The sequence below is a fragment of the Rutilus rutilus genome (assembly GCF_951802725.1).
Source record: "Rutilus rutilus genome assembly, chromosome: 18".
NCBI classification, from domain to species: Eukaryota; Metazoa; Chordata; class Actinopteri; order Cypriniformes; family Leuciscidae; genus Rutilus; species Rutilus rutilus.
In genome coordinates this window covers 4,164,428-4,183,993 of record NC_140231.1, presented here as the reverse complement: position 1 = coordinate 4,183,993, position 19,566 = coordinate 4,164,428, and the positions used below count along the sequence as shown (strand labels likewise).

General features: G+C 37.6%; 2 protein-coding genes across 2 annotated transcripts; both read left to right on the top strand.

Annotated features, from left to right (window-relative positions):
* The first annotated feature begins 2,698 nt into the window (after positions 1-2,698).
* LOC311277425 (G2/M phase-specific E3 ubiquitin-protein ligase-like) lies at positions 2,699-8,740 on the top strand. Its single transcript, XM_084387740.1, has 11 exons — positions 2,699-2,706; positions 2,989-3,048; positions 3,161-3,231; positions 3,666-3,886; positions 5,240-5,437; positions 5,595-5,681; positions 6,033-6,292; positions 7,051-7,179; positions 7,368-7,508; positions 7,627-7,753; positions 7,862-8,740. The coding sequence occupies exons 5-11, from the start codon at positions 5,266-5,268 to the stop codon at positions 8,077-8,079; spliced, it is 1,134 nt and encodes a 377-aa protein (XP_084243866.1). The 5' UTR covers positions 2,699-2,706; positions 2,989-3,048; positions 3,161-3,231; positions 3,666-3,886; positions 5,240-5,265; the 3' UTR covers positions 8,080-8,740.
* A 4,863-nt stretch (positions 8,741-13,603) lies between these two features.
* Positions 13,604-18,468, top strand: LOC311276635 (uncharacterized protein). Its single transcript, XM_084386418.1, has 6 exons — positions 13,604-13,728; positions 13,882-13,927; positions 14,243-14,334; positions 15,050-15,160; positions 17,226-17,502; positions 17,665-18,468. The coding sequence occupies exons 1-6, from the start codon at positions 13,619-13,621 to the stop codon at positions 17,887-17,889; spliced, it is 861 nt and encodes a 286-aa protein (XP_084242544.1). The 5' UTR covers positions 13,604-13,618; the 3' UTR covers positions 17,890-18,468.
* The last annotated feature ends 1,098 nt before the right edge of the window (positions 18,469-19,566 follow it).

Below are 19,566 nucleotides of genomic sequence, written 5' to 3'. Positions count from 1 at the left end.
CTTTCAAGCTTATGTTATTTATCTATTTCAATAAAGTCTCTGCTTTACTGACAACTTTAACAATGTTAACTAAAACAAGAACACAGAAGACATTTTTTGTTAAACCATGTAACACTTTTGTACTCATCTCCTAATAAACTGTCTCAGTCTTTTACCATGAATTAAACAGTTAGCTTTTTTTCAGGGCACCTCAGTAAAAGTGCAGTATAGGCAATTACATGTGTCCACGTGTCATAATATTTAAAATTGTAAATTTATAATTTTCATCTCTGTGTAGGCAATTTCCTGCTTTATTTAACAGAAGGGGAGAGCAGAGCAAGGGGAAGAGGAGGTTTGCACCGTCTCCAAGGACATCGGTTAAATTTGCCACATACAATCTGTGTGTCCTCCCTGGCCCTTCATCACTTACCCCTAAGGGATCAGCTGAATTGCAACTAATGCAGGCTGGCCTGGGGAAAAGACAGGTGTCCATGCCAGAGGACATGGACCACAAAGAGGTGAAATCAATTGTGATACTGGGTTAACTACTTTATGTAATTGCAATGTGCTGGGGCGATTCAAGGACAGCATCGATTACGGAAATACGTTGATTTACATGCATTGGCGCGTCACAGTGAAGTTCTTTCATCTTTCAATCATTAAAATGCAGCTAAAAAAATCCACATACGATTCTCTCAAGTTTGACAGTATTAAAGACAGAGACCCAATAATCTAGGTAGGTAGGTAGGTTTATTGTCACAATACAAGAAGTTGTAGACTGAAATTGAGTTTTGTAACTCCCTTCAGCTACATAGCAGACAATACACATTAATAAAGAATCGATTATGAAAAATGGTAACAGAAATAAACTATCATCACTGGATAGTTGCACAAAAGCTGCTCTGCAGTCTGGCGGTGTGGCAGCAGAAAAAGCTGACCCTCTGTAAAAGCTGACAAGAACTTGGTGTGGGAATTTGGCCTTCTTAAGCTTCCTCAAAAAATACAGTCGTTTGTTGTGCTCTGTAAGCTGCAAATTGGAAATGGCTTATTATTGTAGCAAAACTGCGTTGCACAAATAGTTTTTAAGCAGCACAAATCCTGTCTACAGTCATCACACGAGCACGATATTCTACAATTATCAACACAAGGAACTTGTTTCTGTTAGTAGTTAAATGTTCTGCACCTCTGTTGTCATGGAAACGTCACACCAATCTCCCCGTTCAGCCGATATTATATTTTCTGTTTACTTTATTGGCCATTTACAAGTGACACAATTGCTTAAACCAACGACTGTTGTTACAGTCTTTAAATGGTTTCAGGTATTGTCTTTTCCCCACCCTGTTGTAAAAATACATTTGCCAGTGATTTTCTTACTGCATTTTTTTTTTTTTTTTTTTATGGACAGTGCACATTAACATCTCTGCTTGCATCAATGTAAAAAAAAATCGTAGATTTAGCCAGAAGGCTAATTTTCATCTGTTGTCCACGGTCAGTACATGTATTATACTGTATATATATTACTCCATTTAAAGTACTAAGTAAAGTATTTAGATAAAAATACTGATCATTCAGTTCAGGGAAAGGGTTGACACACAGTGATTACATTAATCTGTGTATCTCAGTAATTCTGACTCTTACAAATGTTATTATTAGTAATGTCATAACTGGAAACTGGAATAACTTTGAAAAAACTAAATTATTCTAATGTACCCTTTGTGTCTCTTTTTCAGGATGATTTAATCAAATATTGAAAAAATTCTCTTTAGCTTTTTAATCAATAAATTATTCTTTAGGTTAATTGTTTATTTAAAGGAATTGTTTAAATAATCTATTAAAAAGAATCATTGTGTTTATGTATAGATGACTCATTGAAAAGGCTAGTTCATTGATATCCAACTCGGATGTGTTCTCCTAGGGCTCAATATAAACACACAGTAGCTCTCTGGGACCAGAGTTTGAGACTGCTGGTATACTGTAACTATAATTATGTTTTTTCTGAATAGATGGTTAAGTTGCTAGAGGATGAGTTCCCGAAACTACGGACTTTAACAGGGGGTTGGCTGTTCCACAAGGCCACAGGTAAGTACATACATGGACACATTTAGATACAATACATGTAGTGTTTTAAACAATACTTTTTGGGGGGGCAGCAATCAAGATGGTAAAGTTAAGTTGCTCGAGCATAATTAACTGCAACATTGTATTTCTTCATCAAGGTGTTCAACAAACTGTGTGTTTTCTAGCTTCTACGTAACTTTTTATTACTTATTTCATCTGCATAAATGCATCTGCAAAATGTCAGACTGTGCAGGTAGTAATGTTGGAAACACCGTAGCAAGGCTACTATTCAGATTTCAGTAACATACCACGGCTGTCATCCAATTGGATTTTGGGGTTGGAACTATTTATTGTAAAGTGTTTCAACATATGATCAACATCTAACATGATCTTACTCTTACACAAGGAGGAAGTGGCCAACGGAAGCTGTCATTGATCCCCCCTGAGTCTGAGGGTTACACAGGGAAACAACTGAAATCTGCCTCCAACGGTGGGAAAAATGTGTTGTACATTATTCCACTTCAGGAAGAACTGGATACTACACCTTTGCCCCTTGATTCAAGGGAATTTTCTAAAATGCCCCGCTCAGTCTGCAAAAAGTGTGGATCAAGCATGCCCCTTCAGTTGCTGGCCCTCCACTTGGATGAGTGTGTGACAGAAATGCCTACAGTAAGTTGTTCCTTGTTGCTTTAAATTACTAAGTTAACTCACACTTTCACTCGCATGTCACCTGTTATGTTAAAGAGATGTTTGCAACATTGGCTTTAACATATTATTATTAATGTTGATGTCTGATGACAATCAAGTGGAAAAAAAGCCAAATGACTTACAGTCTACAAATGTGGTGGATAGGGTTAGTGTAATTTTAGCTCATGACATTGAGGAAGAAAGTATCAAACTTTCAGAATAATCCTCTCAGGACATACTAATTGAAAACAAACATTCTTACAGGACATTGAGGACAATGTAACTGTGGTGGGTGACGAAGACGCCTCCGAAGATAGCGATGGGGTACTACTTGTCTAGTTTTCTACACCAGTAATTTAAATGTTCAACATACCTAATGCATGTCTTCATGTCTTTCATTTTGAAATACTTGAAATTATAATTCCTGTCCTTGCAGACATGTCCCTTTTGCCTCAATGATTATCCAGTTGGAATTCTTCCAGTTCATGCCAGTGTGTGTGCAGATGGGTAAGATAAATGCCTGTTTAGAACAGCACTACCACCATGATTGTCTCATGTGCCCTGTATCCAAATACACACAGCACGATATGGGTCAAAGACAGAAGCAATAGGGTTCAGCAACACAGTTTACTATTGTTTAAGAAATAATTGTTCAAGTGGGTCGCTCAAGGGCACACTGATAAGTACAACCCTTCATGGATAACTCACTCATAAATTTTATTTTGCTTTGGAAGCTATCTTCTTTTTACATTGTCTAGCACAGTACCAACACTGCCAGAAAGAGTACCAGTATGACAAGCTCTGTATTGTAGTAACAATTTTTAAGTTGACCGTGCCAGAATCCATTCACATTGTGAACATGTTTTTTACTTAATTGAATGTCCATAATGTCAAGAGTTTTACAACCACTTTTGAGCAGGTTCTTCCCATTTTCCTTTCAGGTTAGCACAAGATATAGATGGGTCAGACAGTGCAGGTTCCTCAAGACCAGACGGTGCAGGTTCCTCAAGACCTGACGGTGCAGGTTCCTCAAGACCTGACGGTGCAGGTTCCTCAAGACCAGACGGTGCAGGTTCCTCAAGACCAGACGGTGCAGGTTCCTCAAGACCAGACGGTGCAGGTTCCTCAAGACCTGACGGTGCAGGTTCCTCAAGTCCAGAAGGTGTGTGTTCATTAAAGGAACACTCCACCGTTTTTTTAAATAGGGCTTATTCACCTTCTTTCCTACATTTAGATAGCTGGGCAAATGCATTTTTGTCTCAGTGCATGCATTGTTTTAGTTTTACAGGGTCGGCGCTAGCTTAGCTTAGCATAATGAATGGAATCCTTTGTTGCCAGCTAGCATGTCCTGAGTAAAAGTGATATATATAAAAAAAAAAAAAAAAACACCTAATTACTTCTTGTGGCCTGCGTATTCACAACAAGTACAAATAGCGATGCAGATTAACACTAGGTGATTTCCTATGCAGATATTGACTTGGGACTATATTAGGGGGAAGCACAGGCAAAGCACTGCTACTTGGGCGCAGAGATATCACGCCCAAGTAGCAGTGCTTCGCCTGTGCTTCCCCCTAATATAGTCCTTAATATATAAGTCAATATCTGCCTAGGAAATCGCCTAGTGTTAATCTGCATCGCTATTTGTACTTGTTGTGAATACGCAGGCCAAAAAAAACGGTGGAGTGTTCCTTTAAGACAGACCAGATGATGCTTAGTAGTGTAGTATAACTTATTCACCTTACCCCTTGGTAATGTATTTTTTGTATAAATGTTTAGCTATTTATGTTTATATTGGGTAAGGACAGGGATCATACATTTTTATTGATATTGATACCCTTATTGAAACTGCTTAATGATCCGAGTCTTTAACAATACCACTATCGATACTTTACTATAATTTGGAGACGGTTATTTGGTAAGACTAGATCCAACGTGCGCGAGGTAGGCCTGCACAGTATGAGTAAAATATCCAATGTGTGTATCCAAGTTGTTTTATAAATATCCAAGTTGTTTTATAAATTATATGATTAGACTTGAATATTTAAAATATAACTAAATGTTGTTTATAGAGCAGCAACATTAATGTTTACAACAGCAACGTCACTATAAAAAGTAAATATCTTGCATCACAATACTGAGTAAAGTTTCAAAAAAATGAAAAACTCAGATATCAGTATATATCAGTCCTTCCTCTTCCTCCTCCTCTCTGCTGTTATTCACTGCCTAAAGTTATTGTTACCTAGTAGAAGGGGGAGCGGCTGGTTTGTCTCAGCCAGAATTTAACAATGTGCCAAATTTTAAGACTACCTACCAGTCTATGCTCCAGACAGACAGCTTTCTATTTAGCTTGTTTGTAACATTTGGCTAATGCCAAGCTAACTTTATCTGTGTAAAGGTCTGTATAAAGGTCTTGTTTGCCAGTCTTGTTTGCCTTTTGATCAGTTCGGTTCTGAGGTTCAGATTACCACATAGGATCAAAGATTCTTTGGATTAACAGAATTTTCGTTCATTGAAGTGTGGAAAAGTGAAGCTGATCCCAGGATGGCAAGTCAGTCATTCACCAAGGAACTGCTCCGCCAGGGTGAGAATTCACCAACTCTCCATCTGACTGTTGATGTGCTGGCTGATGAAGATGAGCAGCAGAGTACACTGATTACCTTTTACAAGGTAGCAAGACCTCAGTGGGCTGCCCCTCTCAAGTGCAGACTTCAAGGTATTATTTTGTTTAAATTTCAGTGCATACTACTGCCATACATTTCTTTACCATTCTGCCTTCAAATACAGTTGCAAGATTTGCTGCACAATGTCTACATTTGGTTTTAGAGAGCTTGATGGCAGACTACCTTCTTTAGACTTGCTTTGTATTTTAGGAGATGCTGCCATTGGCAAGGGTGTTAACCGCTACCTGTTTTCATCAATTATGCACAAAGTCAAGAATGGGTTTCAACTGGATTTAGGTTTGTATTAAATCATTACATCTAATTCAAGTCAACATGTTTTGGATTTTTATGCTTTTTACACACAATGAAAAAAGTGAGTACACAATCTTGTGCTTTAATGCGTCAAGCAGTGCATTAAACATTTATCACATTTCTGGTTGGTGCCCTAGTGGTTACTGTTATACTTAATACATGCAAAAATCCAGAAAGTGTGAGAATAATTTGTGACTGGTGGAAACGGATGATGCAAGAGGAGTCTCAATCATTAGTGCAATGAATAAAAATGACTAAACTCCAGTTGCCTCGATAATTTACATTTGGTACATTACATACAATACTTTAAATAGATATTGTAATATCTCTACCCAGGTACCACAAAGGTGACCAGACTGTTTGACGGTCAGAAGGATCACCTTGTCCCTTCAGCATCATCAGTGCTTGTTGAGAGTGATTTGTTCTTAATGGCTGGTAGAATGATTGGACATTCATTCATTCACGGCGGTCCCACTCTGTCAGGACTTAGCAATGCAGTTGTCAACATTCTGGGGGGTGGAACACCAGAGACTGCTGCTTCTGCTCTAACACTGCTGGACTGTCCTGACATGGACCTCAGGGAGACAGTCAGCCTTGTAAGTACAGCATATGCATCTTTGTAATTAAGGGGTGGTGATGGTGCAATGGATAAGACTATGTCTTCTGTGTGAGAGACTGAATGAATAAATGAATTCAGTAAAATAATGAATAAATGTAAATATTGAGGAGTTTATTTCAATGACATGATCTCAGGCCTGCCAGAATTCTGTTGTTGGGCTGTTTTACATTCAAGAATAGGTTAATATGTCTATGGAAAGTGTTCTTTAATATTTTTTGAAGTGTTGCGTAGCAAAAATATGGGTATGTATGTATTATACATCCATAGGAAACACTATATTTTGTATTAATAAACTTAATAACTTAATGCATTAATAAGAACCTTTGTTTACACTGGCTCACCAAAGTGTCAACTCAAGTCAAAAATATATGTGGCTGCACTACTTTAGAAAAATCAATGCAATGAATAGCCTGTTCATTTTTTGTTCACATCATCGTCACAATCATTTTGTTGTTTGAACCTTACTTCATATTCTTTGTCCCATCCCCAAACAAATTTTAGCCACAGAAATGTTCTTTGCATTAAACCCTGTATGATCAGCTTGATATGAATCAAGAAATTTACCCTTACTTCAATGATAGGAATAATAAGGGCCCAATGATTGGGTCAGCCACCAGGTCCCTTACAGAATTTTGTCATTTGTACAGATGAATTTCAAAACTGTCTGAAGGGAGAGAAAAAAACTTTGAACTTTCTTTCACGCATACATTATTTTTTTGTTATATTGTCTTGCAGCTGCAAAAAGAAGAGGCTTTAACAGAGGAAGAAAGCTCACGTCTCACCAACCTCTGCTTTGCCTGGGATCTACCTGTGCCAAACTCCGAAAACAAGGACTGGCTCTTCCAAAAACTACTAATCCATGCTGTAATGCTCAGTCATACAATCTAAGAATTACTCCCACTTTTATCCAAAAAATGGTTATGTTTGCACTTTATGTGCACTTACAAATTGTTCAGCTATGCTGTCTGTTGAACCATTGTTTGATTAACAGACATTGGGTTGAGTTTTATTATTTGTTTATCCTATAATCTGAAATGAATTAAATATTATAGGTCATTGGACGAGTTAGCCGTCAAATCAAGCAGCTGCGCAAGGGTCTGAAGGACACAGGGTTGTGGCCACTCCTTTCCACCAGAGCAGATGTTCTTCCCATCCTTTTCCCAAGGGAGACAGAGGTGCAGTTGACATCTGAGGTATTTTCTTTTTTTGGACTGAAACTATGAAACACTAAATTATTTAAAGAAATTATAGTGCAGCATTATGCCTGAGTTGCACATTAGTTTCTTCATAAACATATTACACACATTACAGATAGTCCTTCAGAGTATCAGATGGCCACAGCAAAATGAAGACAGCAATGTGGACAGCGACGACGATGTTCCCTCAGCAGCAACAGTGGACCGTGTGACAGGGTTCTTTAGAACCTTCATTGAAGAAGGTATCTTTACATTAAGGAATTATGCAGTTTTACAAACCTAAAAGTGTTTTGGCAAGTCAATTGTTTCAAGAGTGTCTCCCTCAAGTATATTTCTGTTTTTTATTACAGCTACACCTGAGGTTTTGCGTGATTTGATGAAGTTCTGGGTGGGCTGGGAGGTGCCTTGCTCTAAGCTTAACTTGGTCTTGGTGGAGTCCACGCTTCCAACTGCATCCACCTGCTTTGAGCGCTTGCGCCTTCCAAGCCACTACCACACTTATAATGCTCTGAAGGCAGACATGATGCTGTGTCTCCGATCCGTGGACAGCGGATTTGGGCTTGTTTAATGTGATCTAGCTTCAGGATGTCAGAGTTTTTTTTTTTTATATATATTGTTTAAATTTCTGTTTTGTACACAGACATTGTACTCCCTTATATTAGTTCATTTACAGACATTTTCCAAGTCAAATTTTTATGGGGTGAGTTTCAATGTACACTGTTTTACATTCAAGAATAGGTTATGGAAAGTGTTCTTTAATATTTTTTTGAAGTGTTGCGTAGCAAAAATATGGGTATGTATGTATTATACATCCATAGGGAACACTATATTTTGTATTAATAAACTTAACTTAATTAATTAATAAGAACCTTTGTTTACACCAAAGTGTCAACTCAAAGATATATGTGGCTGCGCTACTTCAGAAAAAATCAATGCAATCAATAGCCTGTTCATTTTTTGTTCACATCATTTGTCACAATCATTTTGTTGTTTGAAAACATAAAACATGTTACTGTTAACATAAAACATGTTATGTTTCAAAAATAAAACGTTGCGTCCAAGAGACCTTGACTGAGACATTGAAATGTTAAATCTTGTGAAATGTTAAATCTTAAATCCAGATGTTGGCGTTATTATACTTGGAGAAAACATGAGTATAGAGTTATTGATCTGGTCACTGTTAATGGTTACTAAAAGCATCTGTGGATATATCAATAAAACTGAAAAAAACTTTCCTTGCATTGAGTTTGGAATTAATGTATCTTCTTGATGTATACAAACAAGTAGTACCACAATGAATACATCAATTATGTTAAAAGTATAACACTTAGCTAGCACAGTCATTTGCAATATTTAAGTGTCGATACATTGAAGTGGTTCTTGTTGCTGCAGAATTGCGAAAAAAAAAATTGAGAAAAACACGGATGGTAGTAGACAAGGCGATAAGACAAGTTTTGTATTTCATTTATTTATTTATTTTCTTTCTTTATTTCATGTTAGTTGGCCATATTTGTGAGAGACGATGTAACAAAATGGACGTCCCATACAATATGCACACCTCGTATCAAACCATTTTACTGCAGCATTTTGGAGATATGCTACTTTAATTGACTGTGAATTGAGATGTATAAAGCCCTAATTTCTAATAAGTAGAAAAAATAATGGTCAGGTGTAATACAGGACGTCCCATATAGTATACAAACCTCATATCAAACCATTTTACTGTAGCATTTTGGAGATATATGACATTATTAAACACCTATAAAAACCTCATTTCTAGTAGAAGAAAACAATGGTCAGGCTTAATACAGGAAGTCCCAGTTAGTTAGTTAGTTAGTTTAGCTTTATTGTCCCCCATGGGGCAATTTGGTTTACAGCAGCAGTTACATAAAACATACAGAACACATAATAATACAATATGTTTACTCAATCATTTAAAAAAACGAATTGCTCTTGGGATCATGGACTTTTTAAATCTGTTAGTCTTACACCGTGGAACATTATAGCGGCGCCCAGAATTGAGCATTAAAAAATCTTGACACAAGGGGTGGGAAGGATCAGCGATAATAGTGTTAAAATATAGTATACACTCCTCATATCAAACCATTTTACTGCAGCATTTTGGAGATATGTCACATTAATCGACTTAAGAGGAGTGTAAATACATCATTTCAAATAAGTAGAAAAAAACAATGGTCAGTTTTTATAAGGGACGTCCCATACAGTATGCACACCTCATATCAAAACATTTTACTGCAGCATTTTGGAGATATTTGCCATTATTCTAATTTAAACACCTATATTTCTAATAAGTAGAAGAAATTAATGGTCAGTTTTTATATAGGGGGTGTCCCATACACAGGGTTCCCACACCTAGGTAAACTTCAAATTCAAGGACCTTTCAATGACTTTCCAGGTCCAATAGCCTCAAATTCAAGGACTTAATGTGGGGACACATTTCAAGAGAGAGTAAGGTTACATCGTTTCAGCCTATTTTTGCAATGTTTCACGGTGTGTAAATGAAACGCTGAGGTAGGCTATCATCGTAGTAGTTTCGTGAACATGTGAACGTCATGGCAATGTACAACACAAACTACTTCACGCGGGAAACACTTAACGTAACGTGTAAATGTTCGTAACTAACGTAAATCAAGCAAGCTAGTATTCTTAGACCATGAAGAGTTGGCAAAATAACGCATTAGCGGACCAGAGGGAGTAATATGGAATTTTACAAATAAATTCAAGCACTTTTAAGGACCTGTATGTTTATTTTCAAAAACTTTCCAGGGCCTTGAATTTATTTTTTCAAATTCACAAACGTTCAAGGATTTCAAGGACCCTGCATACAGTTTACACACCTCATATCTAACCATTTTACTGCAGCATTTTGGAGCTATGTCACATTAATTGACTTCAGAGTTGTATAAAGACCTAATTTCTAATAATTGTTTTTTCTACACATTTTTGTACTTTACACACCTCTTAATTCGATTGATGTGACCTATCTCCAAAATTCTATAGTAAAATGGTTTGATATGAGGTGTGTATACTATATGAGACGTCCTGTATTAAACCTGACCATTGTTTTCATCAACTTATTAGAAATTAGGTCTTTTTTCACCCCTAAAGTCAATTAAAGTGACATATCTGTATTAAACCTGACCATTATTTTTTTCTACTTATTAGAAATTATGTATTTATACACCTCTTAATTCAATTAATGTGACATATCTCCAAAATGCTACAGTAAAATGAATTCATATGAGGAGGAGTGTATACTCTATGGGACGTCCTGTATTAAACCGTACCATTGTTTTCTTCTTAGAAATTAGTTTTTTATAGCTGTTTAAAGTAGAATAATGGCAAATATCTCCAAAATGCTGCAGTAAAAGGGTTAGATATGAGGTGTGTAAACTGTATGGGACGTCCCTTATAAAAACTGACCATTGTTTTTTCTACTTATTAGAAATTAGGTTTCCATAGGTGTTCAATGTAGAATATGGCATATATCTCCAAAATGCTACATTAAAATGGTTTGATATATAGGTTTGTATACTATATGGGACGTCCTGTATTACACCTGACAATTATTTTTTTGTACTTATTAGAAATTAGGGCTTTATACATCTCAATTCACAGTCAATTAAAGTAGCATATCTCCAAAATGCTACAGTAAAATAGTTTGATACAAGGTGTGCATATATGGGACGTCCATCTTGTTACATCGTCGCTCACAAATATCGGCAACTAACCTATTTTTTACAGTCTATGCAACTAACATGAAAAGAGAGAGAGAGAGAGAGAGAGAGAGAGAGAGAGAGAGAGAGAGAGAGAGAGAGAGAGAGAGAGAGGCGCAACTCAAGCGCGTTCTCTCTCGCAGCTGTTACTGAAATTACCGTACTCATAGTAATAGAGCTGGTAAGTCCCGCCCATCCGTAAAACCCCAAGTGGACCTCTAGGTTGAAAAATCGTCAATGCAAGTTGAATATGAGAAAATAATTATTTTCTGGTCCCGTTTGAATTGTGCCATGAATGTGAACATATATTGTCTGTGAATTTTTTATATAATTTTTCATGTTACGAGTTTGACAGTAAATTGTATGATTCTTTGGCTAGCAGTTGTGGAAAAGACAACGAGAAAGACATGTCGCCTATATCACCCCATAACACATTTTCCCTCCACTTGTCAAATCACGCTTCCCTCTTTTTCTTGCTGACCTTAATTCTTTTATTTCATCCCTTAGACTTTTATAAATAACAAAAAAAGTGCAATTTTCTTTATGCATTATGATGATTTATTCAAAGATATGATTTAACCTTGTTTTTATGCTTTTCTTTTCTTTTCTTTTTTGTATGTATAATTACATAATGTGCTGTATGCAAATCTAGGATATTTATTTATTTTTATTTTTCGTATCATTGTTTGTTCATTGTAAGAGATACAACCTTGCTTCACTTTCCTGAGCTTGTAATTATGTGTAAGTTCTGCAATAAAAAAAATAAAAATAAAAAAAAAAACTAGAAAATACCGGTAATTATTTTCTCACATTCACTTGCATTGACGGATTTTCAACCTAGAGGTCCAGTGGGGTTAGCGGAAGGGCGGGCCTTACTTTTTTCTGGCGGCTGGCTTGACCGCAGTTCAAAACCATAGTTCAAAACTGGAGAAACCGGAAATAAAACGCGTTGTGGGTTCCTGCGTAGGAAAGTGGCGGTTCAATGTAGAGGACTCCGTAGAAGAGGACCCTCTCCCTCTGGCTAAAACCTGCTCATTCTAAGGTAAAAATAATACGGTTATTATTTTCAGTCATTATAAACAAATAAAAACATTACTGTGAATATTGTATTCCATTTTTGACAACAGGTCCTCCTAAACGTGTCACACCAAATCAAACTGCCTCAAAACAGTAAAAAAAGTATTGGTTAGCTAACGTTAACTTAGCGGACTGGACATTGGAGAAGACCTAACTACCATACCAAGCCAATTAGGCTAATATGGCTGGTGAAGGATGGGTAAGTGTCTTGCTTGATGCTTGAAGTAACTGTCCAAGTTATTATACGTGACGTATTATATTCATACATGTGTGTGTTTGGTCAGTGTCATGTCTTGCCCTATTCACATGAGGCTTACGTTAGTATTCAGAATAGATAATTACCGCGCACCTCCATTACGTGAGACAGGTGCGTCGGAGCGAGGGAGACGAGTCTTATAACTTAAAAAAAAATTTATAAACTGGCAACGTCTCGGAACTAGCCCTTGATCAGGCAATCATTGTACAGTGTGGGGGAGTTTCTTTTCAACTTACGTTAGTATTACCAGATTAGTAAAAATTAATTCAACATGATAATCCACTTTTTAAAGGGGGACCGATCGGCCTCGATCAGAATTGTTTATCGGATCGGGACATCCCTACTTATGTGTGCATTGGTATTATTTTTATTGTGATTAAAGACAGAAATTAACTGTTTTGTCTGTCACCAATTAAAACATTGCACATGTCATATCAAAGATCAACATGTGTGTTGTTTCTTCTCTACAGCAACTGTTAAAGCAACACATCTTCGAGCGTCTGCATTCACGCCTTACGCATGTCTTAGAACAAAGACCGCTGGACATGGACTACCTAGATTTCATCTGCACCCAAGAAATGGTTTTCATCAGTGCCCTATCCAGGCACATTGAAATGCCCCAGGAGGTAATGAATGTGTTGACGGAGCTTAGCGACTTGATAGAGATGCACCAACAAGATCATCAACAGCCGCCTAGAGTGGTACAGGTGGTAAAAGGACCTTTTGCTGGCCGTCCAAAACTTATTTTATCAGAAGAGTTTCTCATTCATCTGATTGACATTGGTTTGCCAGTTCCATGCATCGCCAAGCTAGCGGGGGTGTCCCGTAGAACAGTGTGCAGAAGGATGCAAGAAAACTCTATTTCTGTCAGAGAACTGTACAGTACATTGACGGATGAAGCACTGGATGAAATGGTGTCAGAGATTAAATTAAGGATGCCTCATGCCGGTTACCGTATCGTCAAAGGGACTTTGTTAGCAGAGGGACATCGGGTGCAGTGGAACCGGGTGAGGGCATCTATGCACCGTGTGGATACAATGGGGGTGTTGTCTCGGATGACGCAGTTGGGGTGTGTTGTAAGACGGACCTACTCTGTGCCCTGTCCCAGGTACCTGGTCCACATAGACACGAACCACAAGCTTATCCGGTAAGTCTTATTTTACTAGTGATTGTTCTTGGAATAAATGTGTACACATAACAGTTATTGTAACTATGTAAGTGCAATTATGTACGAACTTGTGTAAGATGTAGTGGACCTGTTCCCATTTATTTGGAATATAATAAATGGTTTTATCCGCAGGTACAACATTGTCATCTTTGGAGGGATTGATGGCTTTTCTCGAAAGGTAGACATTTAATATACAGCACTATTTGCACGGCATAGTTTCCATGTTGGTCTGAGTCTGTGCATCTTTGCCTGATGACCTGATCACAAAGCTAACAGTGTGACATAAAACCATTCAACTTTTCTATAATATTGGGAATAGGAGTAGGCCTACACAAGCCCTGTCAGGGTAATTGTATATTATTTTTGTATACATTAAAATATATTTAATGGTCTTCTGCAAAAAGCAGCCTATTTACAACCTATTGTTGTTCACAATTATGTCGGATGATATCCCTTGGTTTTTATGTTGTACTGATGTCTTTTGTTGATGTAGATAATGTACCTGGGAGCTGCATCAAATAACCTGTCAGCCACCACTTTGGCCTTTTTCTCAGAATCTGTGGAGCGCTTTGGATTCCCACTCAGGTGAGATTTCATTCCACCACAGACATTTTCAACACAATAGTTTCATGATTGTCTGCCCTGAAATCACGATGTATGGATTATATAGAAAACATAGATCTCTGCAGAAAATAATTATTGTTAATCAGTGTCCACAAGTGTGTGAAATGTTTTTGAAAAATGACATTTGATATTGCATTTATTAATTCACAGTAGTCCTATGTGTATATTGCTAGATGATTTAATTCCTTAATAATGCCATCTAGTATTTTTTTGCATGACTATTCTGTTTGACCCCCTCCCCACCCCACCACCACCACCACTGATGGAGGTAAAAATAACTCTGGGTGTCACTAAAAACAGTTTCACCAAAAGTTGACATCTGTGGTTGGTCACTTTCCTGTCTCACAATGTCTTGTAGTAATTATTTTAGAGATATTAAGTCAATTATTATTATTATTTAATTCAAACTGGTAAGGAAATGTCATTGGCTTTGCTTATTACAGTCCAGTGACAGCCACAGATGCAGGTTTTCTTTTGATTTACTGTCAATCAGATAAGCATATACTGATTGCTTTCGGGATGTAAAGAGAAGTTCAGCAAATATAAGTATGAAATAAAATGCCAATTGAGTCCTAGTATGCTTTATTTTTGTGTGCAGTCACATGGTTAACCTATGCAGCATTACCAATGATCTTTAAACAATATGTTATATTATTCACTGATTTAATGTTTGTAGAGTAAGAGCAGACCACGGTGTAGAGAATGTGGCAGTGGCACGCCTAATGATGTCTGTACGAGGGCCTGAGAACGGAAGCTTCATTGCAGGCAAAAGTGTGCACAACCAGAGGTAAGATCACACAAATTGGAACATAAACTCTTTAAACTGTTGTAGTATGATAAACATGTAAACTATGCAGAAAAAGGAAGGAAATTTGTGTTTGGTCAATTATTTTGTGTTGTGACAATTCTTCTTGGCAATACATTTTATACCATTGGGAAGCCTGTTAATGTCCCTTTTTAGTTAAAATGGTACCACATTTGTAAGGAACATGCATTTATGGGATGAGCAGCAGAGCTCAGTATGTGGGTTGTCCCCATTTAAGAATTACCAAATCTTTTCTGACAATGCCAAACAGCTTTTCTTTGCTGTTGCTATTGACCTTTGTTTTGACCTTACGGACCCCCACTGTGAGCATGTGCCCTGCTACAGAGGTCCGTTGGTGTCTGCTCCAAGAATCAGCATGCTATGTTTGACTGATCTGGATAGGGCCCATGCGATTGATAGGGCAACTTCAAGCAGGTGTTCCGCAAAATCAAGTTGCTTAATTCTTTGGAGTAAGCCCCAGTACCATCTGCAAACTTCAGGCCAAGTTCCATATAAGGGGTGATGTCAGAGACAGGCTGCTGAGAACTCATTTGCAACAAATGCAGTCTGAAGAATGGGATTCCATCCCACAACAGTGTGTGACCAGGGCTGCGTTTCCCAAAAGCATCGTAAGCCTAAGTAGATCGTAAAAACGATCGTACGACTGATCTTAATATTACGGTCTGTTTCCCAAAAACATCGTAACTTAAGTAGCACTTGAAAATCATCGTAGATGTGTGCTCTGGAGTAATCGTAAATCCCTAAGTGCGTCATAAGAAGACAGAGTTATGAGGTCACCTGCAGGACAACCGGTAGATTACACCTTTAACTTTATTCAAATGCAATGTGATTATAATATAAGGTTTTGATTGTAATTTATTGTACACTTTATTACTTTATTATTATTATTTTTGTTAAATGAATGTATAAATAAAATAATTAAAAAGGTCAGAAAACAAAACAAAAAATAGAAATAATTTAATCTAATAATTTTAATAAAAATTAAACGAATGAACAAAAAAATAAATAAAAGATGTGATATGCTTCAAAGACTGGGAAAAAATAGGAAAAAATCTGACAATGACTTGCTGATATGCACGAAAACCAGCAATGTATTGGGCATTTCTTGGTTGGCCATCATGTGGTCCCATGCCATCTTTGTCCTCCTCCTCCTACACCACCTCTTTATCTTATTCCTCCCTGTTAAGTAAGGACACTCTCATATGTCCTGACAACAACTACAAACATTCTCAAACTGCTGAGGTGTTGTGGCTGCAGTCTGGACAACAGAAGATGGAGGCCCTACTAACACACCTCTTTTATTTGAACGCGCTCACGGCTGGATTGGGAAACCCTGGGTTGACTTACTGAGTTGATAACCAGCTTTGTGGTACCGCTTATCCCGACCGCGATTGTTAGGGTTAGTTAAGCCAGATAACAAAAACATATCCTGGGTATGTTGAACTCGCTTCGTGGTACAGGCCCTAGGTGTTGCCGTCATCAGAAACAGACTTTTCTTCACATGACGCATTCGAGTAAAAGGACATCTCATTTATCTAATGCATATATATCTATCTTTATGCATTCCCTTGTTTCTTCTTTCCTCGCATGTTTTCCTTGTGTCTCTTTTTATGCAGCCATTCAGGAAAACATGCAAATGAGGGAATAATGGATGCAATTAGACAATTGTGAGGTATCCCAAGTGAACATTTGTGCCAATTTTAAGAAATTGCCTCAAGGGGATCCTGATCACTTTTATGAGAATGAGGCATCAAATTAGGCCTCTGGTCAGGGCTTTTGTCAGTGCTGAAGCGTAAGATACTTTCAAACTGTTAGATCTCTTAGAACATTTTGTGTTTATAGAAAGACTTTTATGGGTATTAAACATTTGTTGAAATTGTTTTGCAATTTGTGTGACGGTTATGTTTTTATTGCACAAAACTGCAATTAATTACTTAATTGGTAATGCATGTCTTCTCATGAAGACATTTGGTTATCACATGTAATTTCATATAATCTAATTATCTATTTTAATTTCAAAACTCAGGATTGAGAGGCTGTGGCGAGACGTGTGGATGGCAGTGACCAATGTGTTTTACCACGCACTTCACACACTGGAAAATGAAGGCTATCTGGACCTCAGTAGCACCACACACATTTTTGCATGTCATTATGTGTTCTTGCCTCGTCTGCAAAACAATCTGGACAACTTTCGTGAGGGATGGGACAACCACCCAATCCGGACAGAGCAAAACCTGACGCCAAACCAGCTGTGGGATGTTGGCCAAATGCAAAATCCCATTGCAGATCCAGACAATGCAGAGGTACTTTTCCATGGCCATGTTATTTGGAAATGTTCTGTAGTGTATTTCTCTTGAATTAGTCATTTCCCATCATGTATAAAAACAATAAAAATGCTCTAACAATTTACTGAAATGAACCAGTAGTGTTATGAGTGAAGTTTATGATTTGTCTTTATATTTCAGGAGTATCTTGTTCCTGTTATTGACTGGGAGGAGGACATCAGCCGTCAAGACAATGGACACACTGGGGTGACTGTTCCAATACTGCAAAGCCCTCTGAATCCTGAGCAGATGGAGCAGCTTAGGTCAGCTATTGACCCTATGGGACCCTCAGATTCCCTTGGCATGGACATTTACATCAACACGGTGCAATTTGTGGAATCACTCATTGAAATGGTTGATGGGTAATGGGTGGTGGCTGCCCAACATGTGGACCAACTGTAGAGTTTTGCAATGGATTTTATATTGCTTGATTGTCTTCGCATTTGAGATGCGCATGCTAGTACAGCAGTTTATTATTATAGTCCTTGGGACCCATTGCGCTGCACATTTTGTATGTCTCTCTTATCTGACACACTCAGTTCAGTTCATGGAGTCTCTCTTAATGAGCTGATGATCTGGTTCAGGTGTGTTAAATAAGGGAGACATACAAAATGTGCAGAGCAGTGGGTCCCGAGGACTGGAATTGAGAACCACTGTAGTACAGTGTAGGTGAGTGTTGCAGAGTGTGACGGCCCCAGGTTTGGGCCCTCTCTGGTTCTTTGTATTTTGCTGTGTTTTGTCCCTTTAATCCAGGTATTGGTGGGTGGAGCTGATGGCTGGTGTGAGATGCAACAGACCTGAGCAGGTGGGGCTTAGGTGGCTATAAAGGAGCCTGCTTGATGATTTGACTTTCTTCTCCTGGCCTTCCGACTGATTTTGTTACGTTTGTTTCTTTGTGTTTTATACCCATACACTCCACTCACACATACACTGCATACATGCTGATCTGACAGACACCTACAATTGTATATTTTGCTTAATTTACTTATTAAAATATCTAGTATTATTTCAGACCTGTGTGGTTTCCCTCTTTTATCACGTACTGTTGAGCCAGGTTGTGACGAGTTAAAAATCTGTGAGAGCAGCATATGGCAAATAATAATTTCCTTTGTCATGATATGACTGAGGTAACTTGATTTAGAAGTGGACTGTGGCATCTCCCACTCGCTATTTTTTTTCTTTGCAGGTGTGTTTATGGATGTATTGCACATGGTCAACTGCGTATATAGTAGTGTACAAGTAAAATTTTCCTGTCAGTGTTTCATTATTATATCTTATATTTTTGTGTGAATATTACTGATATGTTAAAGTGTACCTTGCATTTTACTGTGATGTACAACTTTGGTAAAATATTTTTTCTTCTTCTTTTTTCTCTGGAAAGTCTGTATAACCACAGGCCGGTGCAGACTTGTTCTCCCTCTATCCAATGTGTCCTGGTAGACTATTTCTGTAGGGAATTTTTGTTTTAGAGTGGTGGAAATAGTATTCACTTTCTTTAGACTACCTCAGTAAAAGTAGTACGACCAGACTGTGAAAACACTACATGACAAGCAAAAGTCTTGCATTGAAAACCTTAATTAAGTGAAAGTAGTAGTGACATTCACCTAAACAATGAACAGTAAAGTCAAAATGCAGTATAACGATCCCATCAGTGTTTCATAACCATGATGTTCCTGTATTAATGTTAAGCTGCATTAATGTGCATGTTGGATTTCAATGCTGTAGCCTAGATGTTTAAGGTTTAGCTCATTTTATATGCTTCCATCTATAGATAGATGGTTACATATCTATCTATATAGTGATATAGTGTGTAGTTGCCAGTGTGTGATGAGCATGCGTGGCACAACAATGGGCAGCAGCAACACAGTGACAGCTGAGGGAAAAGACCGTTTTGCCTGTAACTACTAACTGTAGTTTGTAGATTTGTAAAACCTTTATTCTGTTAGTGAAAATACTATAAAGGGGAATATATATCCAATAAACTTGATCAAAAACCACTATGGCAAAAGCCCTCAAATATGGACTAGATTGCACCAGAGAGGT